The 14601-nt window shown below is 35.7% G+C and overlaps 1 protein-coding gene across 3 annotated transcripts in view; it reads left to right on the forward strand.

Moving 5' to 3' along the window:
• Positions 1–14601, forward strand: part of LOC131045463 (uncharacterized) — a 285469-nt gene that overhangs the window by 157918 nt on the left and 112950 nt on the right. For all 3 annotated transcript variants that reach the window (XM_059218424.1, XM_059218422.1, XM_059218423.1), the window contains 2 exons: positions 6682–6831; positions 6942–7064. In XM_059218424.1, coding sequence (XP_059074407.1) covers positions 6682–6831; positions 6942–7064 — 273 coding nt within the window. The remainder of the gene's footprint in view (positions 1–6681; positions 6832–6941; positions 7065–14601) is intronic.

Here is a 14601-nt window from a genome sequence, read left to right on the forward strand (position 1 = left end):
ACACTCTGAATTCTATACATGAATGTAGCAACCTTTCCATGTACTTGCACCTATTCTTCTACAAACTTGTGGCCTTGTCACAAACGTCCTCGATCCATTCCTTTGCTTCTTTTGCTATTATTCTCATTGCTTCAAAAATTTCAATGGATTCTCTTGAAAGTAATGCTGGTGGAAAAAATGTTTCATCCCCTTGCTAAATGGACTTCATCATGTGTTTCAGGTATTCTTTCAATTGCTGATTCTCCTCTTTTGACCGATTCTTATTCTCTAGTTGTTTCGTTAATGACATTGATGGAATCATCTAGATTTTCAAACTCTTGCTCATTCGTTGTAGCTCCTAAATACATTGTTCTCACCTCATATTCTTTGGGTAGGATATTTTATTTTGCCTTATCCACTTTAGGAACTGTGACTTGCAATGTGCGAGACCCTAAACCATCTCTTATAATCTTAGAGAATTTCTTTGCCTTCTTCTGTATAGGTTTGCATATCATTGCTAGAAATTTGTCTACATCATTCACTGGTTGTACCTCTACCACTGCTTTCTTCTTCATTCTTTCTTTCAACCATTCAGATATGGTAGACTGTTGTATGCCTTCATCTTGCTGGTCAACCTCTTGGAGTCCCTTGAGTTCTGAAATCATTCCTTCATCAAAATTTGTGTTTGAAATGGAAATATTTGGGTTTCCGAAATCTTCAACTACTACTATTTTGGTTCGATGAGGCAATTCTCAATATGAAGATCAATGTCTTGTGAATGGTCATGATCCAAATTCCTCTGTGGGACGGATTCTAAAAATGCATTCATATTCTGATCTTCATGAATTGGAGATATTATCTGAAGTTCCTGTTGTGATACATTTTTAGCCACCGATGTCCCATTCTTATCTACTAACGAATCAACTTCTCTCACCAATGAGGTACTAGTAGAAGAGTGAGTCACACTTGTTCTTTGTTTCTTCTGTTTTGTCTCTTCATTTGGATTCTTCCTTTTCTTTTCTTTCCTAACCTGAGAACTTTCTGTTGTATCTTTCCTTTTCCTTGAACTTTCACCCTCTTGCCTATTATAGTCCATTTTCGTGGTTTCAGTCATTTCCTCATCATCGGATGAATGCGACTCCAAATCACCCATCAATTCATAAGCCAAGGGAGTATTCTTTTATTTCAACTTATTGGCTCGTTGATGAACCCACCACCTTGTATACTTCATGACTGGCCTCATCAATGTAGACAAATCTGATAGTTTAGGATTGAACCAATTAACTAGAGGAAGCGGCTTACTCTTTTCCTTTTTATAGTGGACTTGAATATAATTCCCATCATCTTCACATTGATTGGGCACGTGGAAAAGTTCAAATGTTCTAATGAAACTCATTGACAAACTTGACCACATCCTTTTCCTAATCTCGAACTCATCCGTTGCATTGGCCCAATAATCCTCAAGATCAACTCTATGCTTATACTTTCTTCCATTTATTGTTTAGATGCAATGATAAGGATCAAAATTGGATCTTGATGAGAGAAAGAGGGTAGAATTGTATCTCTTCATCTGACTTTTCAACTGCCTACATTGTAGGGCATGACTCAAACAAGTTCCCAATAGTGAGAGGAAAAGGTACTCCAGCTCTATGCTTGCTCCTTTGAATTTTGTCGGATGTGGACAACAGCCTTGTGACCTCCAGCAATATCATCTTATCCATTGGATACCTTGGAAGCTTGTAGGGACATCTTGCAAATCCTTGAAGTCGAATATATGTGAACTTGGAAATTGAGTATACCATGAACCAAATTTCCTCACCAATTCCTTAGCTTATTGTGTCAGTCTTTGATGAGTACCTCCTTGAAGAGTTCTGACAATATACATCGAAAAGGCATTGTTTGTTCCCTTGTATTGAGATGGCTCATGTTTTTGCATAAACTTGGCGAGTTTTTGCTGCGAGTTAAAGTCATAAAAACTTGCAGAGCTCAAAAACTCGGCGAGTTTTTGAAACTCGCTGAGTACTCTGCGAGTGTGCCATCTATGGATGTAACTATGGATAGCTATCATACACCTTAACTTGATATTTCTTATCACCCATTATCCCTTTACATATAAATCTTGGATACTTATAACTTCTTGCCAATGAATAAACAACATACAAACTCATATAGAAAGACCGAGTGCGTTCCAAATTCTTTAATTTTTTCATCGACATTATCACTAATGATCTTAGCCCAACTATCATCTTTACTCTTATTGCAATTTCCTCAATGAAATAAAACATAAAATTAGAAGCTTGAGGCGTTCCCATGACTCGGCTTAGTAGAAGGACACGGTCTCCATAATCTTTTTAAAAATCAATGCATAAAAGTTTCTTCGGCATCCTTGAGTGATGACCTCTTGGTTTTTGTAACCACTGACTATTAATTATCTCCGCACAAGCCTTTAGCCTTTGCCTAATAAATTTTGTTAGTATCGTCCTTTGACTTGTAAATTGTAGAATTATAATCAAGAATTGCGAATGCTTCCTTGCTTGCAACTTCTCCTAGAATTGCTAGCACTCTACCATCAGGAGCCTGTATTTGTCTTTTTTGAGGATCATAATGCGTTGGACATTCCACCATTAGCTCGTTGCATCGTACTGTCGAAGGAATAACTGCCGCTTGAACAATTTCCTTGTGCATCATCTTCCTTGCGATTGTTGATGGTAAGCATCAATCAAGTCCATACATTTGCCTCTTGAAGTTTCCCATATATACATGTCCAAGGTTTGTGTCTCCAACCTTCTTCCATTTTTGGTTATTCTTGGAGTCGAGCAACACTCCGTTGTAGTCATACTTCATTTGAGCCTTTCGAGAGATACCCGTTGGCGCTGACATTACCCATGAAAATTTAAAACACCTTCTATTACAAGAATGGCTTGAAAACATATCAATGCAATGTAGGATGGCAGCCTTGAAATCATAAAAAAATCGATGAATTCATTTGATTAGAATTTTGCGAGCCTTGCTAACAATATCAAGAAGATAAGGAATGCTTCAATCACAAATCAGAAAATCAGAAAATAATGATCAAAATACGTGGAATTTAAGTGCATTCCTCTTTAAAAACCACTCTTCATACCCTCTAAAGCTTACCTCGAGGACAAAATTTGCCCGACTTTGGTGACTTAATCCCTTCCTTTGGCTGGAAACTTGGTTGCTTAAACCCTGATTTTGAAAATCAGACCCAGGTCTGTGAGGAATTTGCTCAGGTTTGAGGTTAATTCGCATGAAAAGGATGGCAGAATAGATGAAGGAAGGTCTGAGATTACCTCAAACGGAGTCCTTGATACACTCACACCAAATGGATGCCCTAGGATGAAGATAACTTGAAAAACTGACATGCAACTAGCCTTCAATCACACTTGGAAAAAGAAAAGGATAGAAATTGCCTTAAACTCACTTCAATCTTTCTCTTGACAAATAGCATCAACTTCAAATTGTAAATTTGATCAATGTAATGATCAAATTGGCTTGAAAAAACCGTCGGATTGATCTAGTATAATTCGCACTCCTCTGGTCTCAAACCAAATTTTGAAATGCTTTTGAATTGAATGGTTAAAAATGAATTGCATTTCATTTGTTATGTATAGCGCACCCTTTCACCTCCTAAGCTGATTTTGTCTTTTCATTGCAGAATGTTTCATTTTTGAATTTTAAATCGTTGAATTTAAATGTGATAGGTCGGCTATTTGGTGAGGTTGAATGATGATTACACATTGCTTTGTTTGTGTGGCGGACTTTGTTCATAGTCCGGTATTTCTCCTTCAATTTGTGGCGAAATTGATGCTGATTGCATATTGCTTTGTTTCACTGGCAGGCTTCACCTCAAGTCCAACATTGTTCTAACCTAATGAATGGCAGAGTTTATGTTAACCTTTGCATTGTTTCAATTGCATCTTAAAAAATGGTGGACCTTTCATCTAGTTTTGCATTCATTGCTTGATTGGTGGACTTTGGTAAAGGTCCTACACCAATTTGCCATAGCACACTTAACATTCTTCCTTGGCCAACAAACTTTATAACCAGTCTTGCATTGTTTTCATTCTTTTAATGGTAGGGTATATATTAAGTTTTGCAATCATTGCAATCATCCACCTTGAATGGTGGAGCTAGCCTCATGTCCGCCATGGATTCTAACTTAGAAAATTCTTTTGAATCAAAGCACATTGTGGAGTTTGGTGATGATCTTGCATTAGTCATTTTGCGTTCCGGACTTTGACCAGTGTTCGACATTGATCTCTTCTTGGTGTAATGGAATGAAGGCATAGTAGCAAAGTTGGTGAATGTCTTGCATTGTAATGTGTGGTTCAAAGACTTGATTCAAGGTGGACCTAGATGAGACTTGGACCTGAGTTTCATGCACAACATATGTCCAAGAAAATGACCTTGTGCAGTGGCGGACTTTACATGAAGTCCTGCATTCAATTTTTTTTTACAATGCACCACAGGGTTGTGTCGGATTTTGACCCAAGTCCACCTTAGCTCTTAGCAAAATATTTTGATCAATCCTTAGGCAGAGTTGAGACTCAGTCCAATAGTCTTGCATCGTAGTTATTGCAAAATTTTAAGTGACTTAACACTCATAAAAGAAAATGCAACCACCTGAAACCTAACAATTTTTGACTTTTCAATAACAGTATGCTTTTTGACAACTTGATCTTTGCACTTGACAATCTTTTGCATTTTTACCTCTTAACAACAAAGCAATAATTTTGACAATAAATCAATAATATTGAGAACATTTGCAAAATTGTCAATATTGCACACTCGCTTCAACCCCTCAAATTTTAAGACCCTTCATCAAAGCTAGCTCTAATCGAACACTTGATCAGAATCTAAAAATGAATTGCTTCCGAAATCCAAAACTAACAAAACCGAGAAATCCATTATTTTTGTAATCATCCTGGTTTTGAAATTTGCTGAAAATATCCTCTAACCGTCCCAGCTGTACCTTATAGACCAACAAACAAAAAGGTAAATTAAAATAAAAACCACACACAAAAGATGGAAAATAAAGGTTCTATGAAGGCTGTATCATTTTCATTTATTTTATTAGTAGAAATTGAACTATAATATTTCCCGATTTTCCTTTTCCATGATTTCATTAATAGCAGATAAATTTTTTTAGCTCTGTCTAATTTCAAAAATTTCCCTCAGAAGCTCAAAAACTAGTTGACCTTCACCAAAATTTTCACTTTAAGACTTTCACAGTGTTTGGTATTGCCTTGCTACAAGGAAAATTTGAAAATTGGTTTCAAGTTGAATATAACTTGCTTCCAAACTTCATTTCTTGTGGAGGTCTAAGAGTAAGGTAGTTTTTCAGAACAGCTTCATGCAACTTTCGAGGACAATCCCCCATTAGGATGTGGGAAACAGAGGGGTTTCGAACATTTCAGGTTAAACTATTATGGCTCTGTTGAAGATATTACATTATTAATGTTTGTAGCCCATTGAGGAGGTTTCTGCTTTTGATGCTTTTTACGTGGAGAGATTTGCCTCATAATTCTACTCTTCAACTTAGGAATAAATTTCAAATTTTCTTTATGAAATATCTGATGCATTTTTTGCAAAATAAAGAAAATAAATATCTGACTTTGTGGATGAGGAATCCTCAAAAAAAAACAAAAAAAAAATGTTTTTAGCTTTTCTTTACTGTTTTCTTTAGTAATGAAAAATTCTGCATTGAAAAACCATTTTTCTACTGATAATATAAATGAAAATCATTATCTTGTATTAAATTAATTATCATACTCATGAGAAAATTCAATTGAACTCTAATATTATGTGTTAAGGTTCTATGATGTATATGATGTTTGTCTTATGAATGCTATCATGTGAATATTAGGAATTTTCTATATTTTTAAATTTTTAAGCTTTTTAATATCCGTCCCCTAGCTGTCCCCCCAAAATGGCTACCTCCCGCTGTCATCCCTAAAACACCTTCCCTTGTCCCCCACCGTCCCCATCCCAAAACATGGGGTAATATAGATAATAAATCTTGAGGTTTCTGTACAAAATATTCAGGATAAGCATACAAGTATCCACGGTGCATAGAACTTGGTATGTGCTTGTTTTCCGTTTGCAAACCAATTTTTTGATCAGGTAGATAATGTTGCGCAATTACAACTGTATTACTTTTTATGATATTGAAAAGTATCAAACAATTCTTTATTGACTTACCATTAAAAGTAGTTTATCTATGTTAAATGCTTCAAAACTTTATTGACTTAGCATTAAAAGTAGTTTATCTATGTTAAATGCTTCAAAATTTGTTTTGTAGCTACCTACTTCTTTTACAACAATATTTCTTTTCCATGTGATTTGAGCTTTTATGCAATTCCTTTGGAAGCGAGTTGTTTATCTGTGAGATTCTTTTCCATGAAAAGTTGCTGGAGTGGCTACAAACTGAGCTTTGGTAAAATCTTCTGAACAATTTAAAAAGTGAGGAATGTAGTGCATAAATGAGAACTACTATGATAGGCTTCTTTACTGAAGAGAAAATGTAATGTACATGGATACGATTCTAAATGTGCATTATGGTCCAGTGTTTCTAAGTACTTAAAGAGGATAATTCCAGTATATTCTTAATTGACTTTAAGGAAGCATATACTTTTTTATGGTCATGATTGTAAACTATTTCTTCAATTTTATTTACAGGTGTTCAGTCTTATGCATGTATGCATTGGTAGTACGTTGAATAAGCATCCAATTGAGCTGAAGCATACTTTGATGGAGATACTATTGTTTGATACGACCATCCACAATATCATTCTTCATGTTTTATGTGTAAGAGCAGAGTTCTTGGAGGTGAGCTCAGATGATTTGCAGTTTTTTTCTGTTATTAGTGTCATGACTTTTCAAATGTTCTTTTAAGTAAATATGATCGACTGTCCATTTTTCTGGTATATTTTTTTCAGGAACTATACACAAGTCACTTTGTGAGTCCCAAAGAGATTGAATGGCGGCAGCAGGCTATGTATTCAGCTCTTGATCTAGTCGGATTTGCGGTTATTGATGTTACATTTGGGGACTCCTCAAAAGTGCGTCTTTTATATTTACTTATTTTATTTTTCAGATATTTTGCAGACTATGCCTTGTTACTAAAATATAATTTCTGGTAGTGCAACAGCATCAATTCTTTGTTTACTTATACTTTATAAGAAAAATATATCATTTCTCGACTGGAATAATCAGTTGCATTGTCCTTTCCCCTTTCCCAAATGTGCTTGCTGTCACAAGAAAGGTAGAAATTCCCCAATTGGCAAGTAGTTTTTCGATGGCTCCATTCACTTCTGTAATCTTGATTTTCAGAACTGAAGCTTGTCCAGTCTCTTTTCCATTTTCCTCCTTTTTTCCCTTAATCCAATATATTTAAGTTTTATACTTAGCCTTTTAGTTAAGTGGTTTTTGAAGTTGTGGTTACGTAAGATATCAGCTTCAATTCGATGCTATGCCACATTTCATTCCAGGGAGTGCCTTATAAGCGTTTCTTATCATCCCATGTCAGCTATTTTCAGATTACATCTTGGCTTGGTTAGAGAAAATTCCACGTGGAGTCCTTTTGGACTGTTGTCAACTTACAAAATCCTGAAATGATGTGTGGCATCGAGATATTTATGGTCCTTTGTGCTGTTAATAACCTGAAAAATCCTGTGAGGTTGTATGCAATCCAGATGTTTATGCCTTAACAATTTATTCCAAATTCTTTTTGTAGAGGTTGGTATTTGATGTCAATTTGTTTGATTCTGGCTACACACATTTTGGCCTATAACTTCTGTTGATGCCATTAAATGAATGCACTTCCCCTCATCAATGCCCTTACTTCAGTAAGTTTCTCTGAGTTGCTTCAATTGAACAATAGATTTGGCACTGCATTTCTTTCCCTCCTGATGTGGTCCGAAGTGAATCATAAAAAATAACAAATATAGGGAGCTAAGCCACTATTCTCATTAACTAGTCTAACTTTGTAACTTGAAATGCTTTGTATAACTCTAAAAACCGTGAATTTCAACTAAGGACAAATATGAAAGTTGTACAGGGTCCTGCAATGGTTTGAAATTTTTGATGTAATTTGGACATTTTGCAGACAAACACAACTTTGAAGCAAGTTCCCAAGAACATAGAGAGAAACAATGTGCAATTTTCTCATGGAGAAAACTCCTATATGCAAGTTCGTGGTGGTTTCAGCATCATGGAAAGTTTTCATGTGAGAAGGCAATTTTACCCCTAGGTGTTGGTTTTCCCTTGGTGTGTAGTGTTTGTTTTCATGGAGAAACTAACACGCATACTAGTAATTCTAGATAGTGTTTACCACAGTTTTTTGGCTTTTGAGCTTCTTGATTCCAAAATAATTTGATGTAAATGTATAGATACATCCTTAGCGGTCATATATATTTATCAAGATCATTTGGATACACCTAATTGTCAATTCAGAGGTAACATTATATTATATCATATTACGAGTGGAGATCATTGTACACTTGCCTTGTTCATCATCATTTATAAGTATTAGTGGTTAAAGTGAGGAAAGAAGACTCTCTCTTGCAATTGATTGATAAAGTTAATTGTTCCCTAATTTATAAAGAATAGCATAAGGGGACATTACAAGTGGTAACAGACAATGACATTTTGTGGTTATTTTTCATTGTTCCTAAGATGGTCATTGTAATCAAATTTCTTATATGACAAGAGATCTTGATAAATAGTTGGAGTTTAGGATTGGAGACCTATTGTGACGTTTTCACATATCACCTAATTGCAAATGGGGACCCCCCCTTTTTTAAGCTTTTTAGGGTAGTGTTTTGAGTCGCCAATCTTTGCAAGTCTAGAGTTAGGGGTTTTCAAGAGTTTTTTTTCCTAAAGTCCTCAGGTCAATTGGACCAATTAGGATCAAATGGACATTTTGATATCACAAAAGTGCTAAGGCAAGCCAAAGGACGAAAAACGCAACTGGTTGAGGTCAATTCTGACAACTTCCTATTTTTGTGGAATTTTGCTTTTTTCATTTTTGGCCCTTTGGGACCAATTGGGGAAGCAGCTTTTTCGCCTGCTTTTTTTCTTCTTTTCTTTTTGCTTTTTTCAGCTTTTTGGAAAGTTGACTTGTGATTAGGTCATAACAATGAGGTTCTTTTCAAAATGAAAAGTTTGTATCTTCAAGGTGAAAAAAATCAAGAAAATTCTCCAGACAAGGTGTTGATCCAAAAAGTTCTAGATAAACATAGTGATGAGCAGGAAATTCTACCAAGTGTTCATGCTAAAGAGAAAAATCCTAGAAAAATATGAACTCCACCATCTCAAGATGAAGAAAATGTCTTGAAACAAGGCAAAGTCCGCCCAAACGTTGAGAAAATGTTTTGAACCAAGGTAAAGTCTGCCCAAAACGAGAGAAAATGTCTTGAAACAAGGTAAAGTCTGCCCAAACCATGAGAAAATGTCTTGAAGCAAGGCAAAGTCCGCTATAACCTTGTAGAAAATGTCTCAAGACATGGAAAAGTTTGCCCATCACAAGAGAAAATGTCTTGAAACATGCTAAAGTCCGCCAAGGCATGATGGGGAAAATTCTACAGCAGTATGAAGTCCACTCATCTGAAATAAGAAATTGTCTTGAAACATGGTAAAGTCCGCCCTAGGTGGATAAGTGAAAAGTTTGGCTAAGTGTGAAAACCAAGGTGAAGTTCGCCAAATAAGAGAAAATGTAGGGAAGATTCTTTGCCAACACATCAGAAAGATGGAAAAAACAAATGGCTGAGTATTGAGAATTTTCCTTGATCTCATATGAAGTCCGCTCCAACATGATGGAAATTCCTTGTCCAAGAAGCAAGTTTGCCTAGGGAGGTGTGCAAAATCCTTTTCTATCATGAAGTTTGCCCTAGGCAAGGGGGTAAAATTTCTTGTGGAATGACAAAGTCCGCCCTAAGGTGTGAGGAAATTCCTTATCAACGCATCAAGTCCACCCCCCTTGGTAAAAGAAAAAAAAGTTCCTTGTGCTATCATGAAGTCCGCTCTTGGTGGACAAAGAAGAAGTTTGGCTAAAGATGAAAGCAAAGAGAAATTCACCCAAGTTGAGAAGAAAAAATTTGGAAAATAAAGGTTTAAATCAAAAGGGAATTCGCCTAGGTAATGAAAGGAATGTGAAAATGGTAAAGCAAAATAAAAGGCAAAGGATAAAATTCGCCAACCTATTGAAAGGAAAATGGAAAGATGATTAAAACAAAAAGTGAAAAGCATGAGGAAATTCGCCTAAGGAAAAGAGTTTGAGAGTTTTGACAAAGTTAATCAAAAGGAAATTCGCTCCTTGGAAGGGAAAGAATTTGTGAAAATTTGGCCAAGTGTTGAAAAAGTTGAAAATTGCAAATTTCCAAGACATCTTCCGGGAGAATTTCAAAGCCAATTTCCACGCTTGAGGTCAAAGTTGGAGTGATTTAATAAATATTTTTCTAAACTTACAAAACAGCTTTCACTTCAAATCGTCTTGCCTTTTTTATGCTTTTGAGGGGCAAATGCTTCACGAACAATCGTCCAACCCCCTTATTCTTTTTTTTTTTAATCTAGAAAGTTTTCATGGTTTTCAGGAGATAGATGTCAGCTCAAAAAGAGATTTCTAGAAAGGTTCAAATGAAGTTCGCTAGCAAGGGATCACAGCCAGAATCTAAAATCAGTTCAAAGTGGAAGAGGGTTGGTGACACCAACCTTGGTCATGTTGACTTCAAAGACAATCAAGGAAAGATTGAAGAGAGAAGTAGAAAAGAAAGAAGAATTAAAGATTGAAGATACAACAATCCCTACGCTTTTGGCTCTTCCCGAGAAAACAATTGAAGATTTTGAAGAGATGAAGGTGATAGTTAAAGAAACTAAGGAATGGATGGCAAACATCAGTAATGAAGTTGTCACGTTCATGGAAGAATTTATATTAGCATATTGACAAACTTCTTCATTACTATCTAGAATTCAAGAGATGGTAGAGATGTGGGAGGATCTTCAAAATAGTAAAGATAAAGTAATCCCATGCTTGAAGGTGTTGAAAGGAATTCCGAAATAGGAATTAATAGATGGACAAGTAATTGCAGCTAGAGATATCTATGACTTCAACATATGGTATTGGGCATTGATGGCAAGAAATGAAGTTTTAGAAAAGGTAAAGATTGATGGTGTCAAAATTGAAGAGCTGATTAAAGAAATTCAAAATAAGATTTTCCTTGTGGCTGCTGATGTGCTTGGAAAGGAAGCAATTTGAGAAAATGAAATGAACGTGGAAAATTTGAAGGTCAAAGCTCAAGAGAATTTCATCACTTTCACAGGACCGATCTTTAAGAAAAATCTGACTAAGGTATTCACCTTCTTTTCCATCAAGGATGCATTTCAGTAACATGAACTAGATTGTGAGAATGCTTTTGCCACCTATGCTGATGACTTGGACATGAGTGAATACATGATAAACATGCTGCCACATGTCATAATGGAAGAGGTTAATCCTCTTGTGTCAAGGTTCATTGAATATGCTTCCACACAAAAGGGATAAGGATGCATTCTTCTAGAAGAAAGCTCAATGTGACGTGTGCCAATCTTTTATTAGTTCTTGTTGGATAACTATTGTAAATCCTATTCAAGGTACCCGTGTTTCAATCTCAACCGTTGATCTCTGTTTGATTGTAATGCCCCCTTTCTAGGAGATAGGCAGATGATAGGTGGTTGACCTATTAGTCGAGTTTCCATAGGTCAACAATTTGGATAGGGGACTCAATTGGAGGATTATGGAGCATTGCAGGGGCTTTGTGAGTGGTTTGTGACAGTTTCCTGGATTTTAGGAGGGGTCCTTATTTTTTAGGGGTTGACTGGGAGTTGACCAGGATGCATTAGAGGACCTCCAGGATCATTCTGGGAACTTTGGTGGCAGTTCTTACCCCCTACTTTTTAGGGGGGATCCCTAATATTTAGGGGGAACTATCAATTGGCCTATAGGACTCAGGCATCTTCCATGATCACCGTCTTCAGTTAGATTTCAGTTTTGAGTCCAAATGAGGATTTTATGAATTATTTGGGAAATATTTAATATTTCTTAAGTTGGATTTAAATTAATAATAATAAAGTGAATTATTATAATCACTTTATATCTTATAATAAAACATAATAAAGTGGGCCCTTGGCACACTTCCCTAGGCGACTAAGTGTTGTTATTTTTACAATAAATGGCCCCCTTGTTAATGAATGTTAAAGGTTTCATGAAGTTCGAATTATTGGAGAGGAATAAACTTGATTGAAGTTTATTAAATTTAATAATTTCGAACCCTAATTTGGGCATTGGAATTTGAGAGGCTTAAAAGAAGTTTTACGACAGCTTTTGGGTATTCTTTTCATCATTTTCTATTGAATCTTATGAGCTTTGGAGCTCAGCAAATCAGAACAACAACAAATCTACATTGGGGAACGAAATTCCTCAATACCAGGTGAGCTTGGACGAAACCCCAAGTCACAGAATTGAGGAATTCATCCAAAATTCCTATTTGGGTACAATAATCAGACTTTATCAGCAATTGCAAACCTGTAACAGCAGGGAAATCAGCTTTTGGAAGCAATCAAAGGCAGCCACAACCTTTTCCAGCACATATGTCGCCTCTCCTAGCCAGCCATACCATTTTGGAGGCAGCTGAGATATCAAATAATTCATACAGTAGTGATTAGGGTTGGAATAAGGAAGGAAATTCATTGTCAGGATTAGCAATCAGCAAATAATGTGATTTAGCAGACTTATCCAGGCATATGTGATTGATATGAGCAATTCTTTGTGGAAACTTAAGCAAATTTAGTGATCTTGCCCGGGAGCTTAGAGTAATCAGTAGCACATGTGTCTATTCTTTCAATAATTGTTTTTGATAATTATAGTTAAAGCAAATAAACCTCATTGGAGGCATTAGTTCTTCTTGGACGCCATTATTTTGCAGTAGATCATAATTCATCCAATAAAACACTCATTTCTAGGGTGGGCGTCGGACCCCTGATATGCTGTTTGTTCTTCTGATGAAATAAATCTTTCAAAATTGCAATAATTATTGTGCTGTTATAAAAATTAGAATTCTGAAATAGTTATCAGTCCATTATTTTATTATATTTTGCATTCAAAATCATTTGTTCATTGGCAAAGAAGCAAGCATAAACCCTATATGATGCTTTGGAAACAAGTAGCTTTCAAAACCACTTAAAACTTCCACAAAAAACCTCAAACAAAAAGTTCAAAACTCAGAGAAATCAGTTCATTGGTTGGAAAGGGATCTTTCATTGATCTAGGCCTTTCGTTCATTTTCAAAACTCTACATAAACCCCTCTTCTCTCATTTGTATGGGAGAGATTGGTGAAATTGTTGCTTAAGAGTATTATGATAATAAAGTTCATTTGCATTGCTTTGAATTTCTATGTTATCTCATAGTGGCATGCTTTCATATTTTCTTCAAGATAGAATAGAATTAGCTTTATAAAGTTGTTAAATGAATGTAAGATTTGATAGTATTGGTTGGTGAAATCATTGCTCATACTTTTGATGAACAAATGATTTTTATTCATTGTGCAATGTTAGCCTGAGCATATTTTGTGGATAAACAACTTCAACCTTCGGATAAGTATTGTTCATTTTGATGGTACTATTCATGGTATGAAAATTCTCAGCACAACCCTTGAAGATTGCACCCACTTTGTTTAGTTTTTAAGCTGGCGAACTAAAGCATGGTTTAGATTCACCCAATCACTACTGTCTCTTAAACTCCCAAGAATAGTATAGAACTATGGAATCCTTTTCCTTTTCTATTTTTTTGAAATCCAAAATTGAAAATCCCCCCCCAAAAATTAAGAGTTTTCATAGCTAAAAGTTTTCATTGTGAATGAAATTCCCAAGTTCGCCTTGGATTACCAACATACATCAACAAAGGAGCTATATCCAACACTAAAGTCACTAGTTCACAGTGAAAACATTGGAATCGCCATATGATCTTCTTTGCAATCTTAGCATATGCGGTTATCTTATTCGAGAGAGGATAGAGTGTCTTTTGGACATCTTTATTCAGTGCTCGGTGTGTCATAAAATAGGCGCTAAGAAAACCCAAATGGGTTTAAGGGGCAACTGTAAGAACTTTGCTGGTTCTAAGTTCTCTGAAATGCTAATTCTGATTTGTTTTTGTATTTTTTGATAGTTTTGGATAATTTAAGGTAAAACATAACAAGTTTGCCAGACATGAAATGTGCATAAAACTGAATTGAAACGAAATTGAGAGCAACTGCAACTGTATTATGAATAGAATAACTGCTAAAAATGATTCTAATACTAATTGCATACCCGTAGGTCCTCAACTTATTTTAAATAAAGAATTCTGGAGTTTGCTAGCCAAAACTGAGAAATTGACCAAAATGAGTGTACAAGTCCAGAATATGAATTCTCCAAGCCAGAAAAGAGATAAAAACCTCCTGATAATGCTGGACATTGGAAATGGAGCAACTAAATTGCAAATTAGGTAGCCGTTCTAGTCTCCCAGGCAAAATGCCCTCTTTTTGGACCCGATGTGCCAAGTCTGATTTTTACAGCCAACAATGGGA

Source organism: Cryptomeria japonica, chromosome 3 (genome assembly GCF_030272615.1).
Source record: "Cryptomeria japonica chromosome 3, Sugi_1.0, whole genome shotgun sequence".
Classification (NCBI taxonomy): Eukaryota; Viridiplantae; Streptophyta; class Pinopsida; order Cupressales; family Cupressaceae; genus Cryptomeria; species Cryptomeria japonica.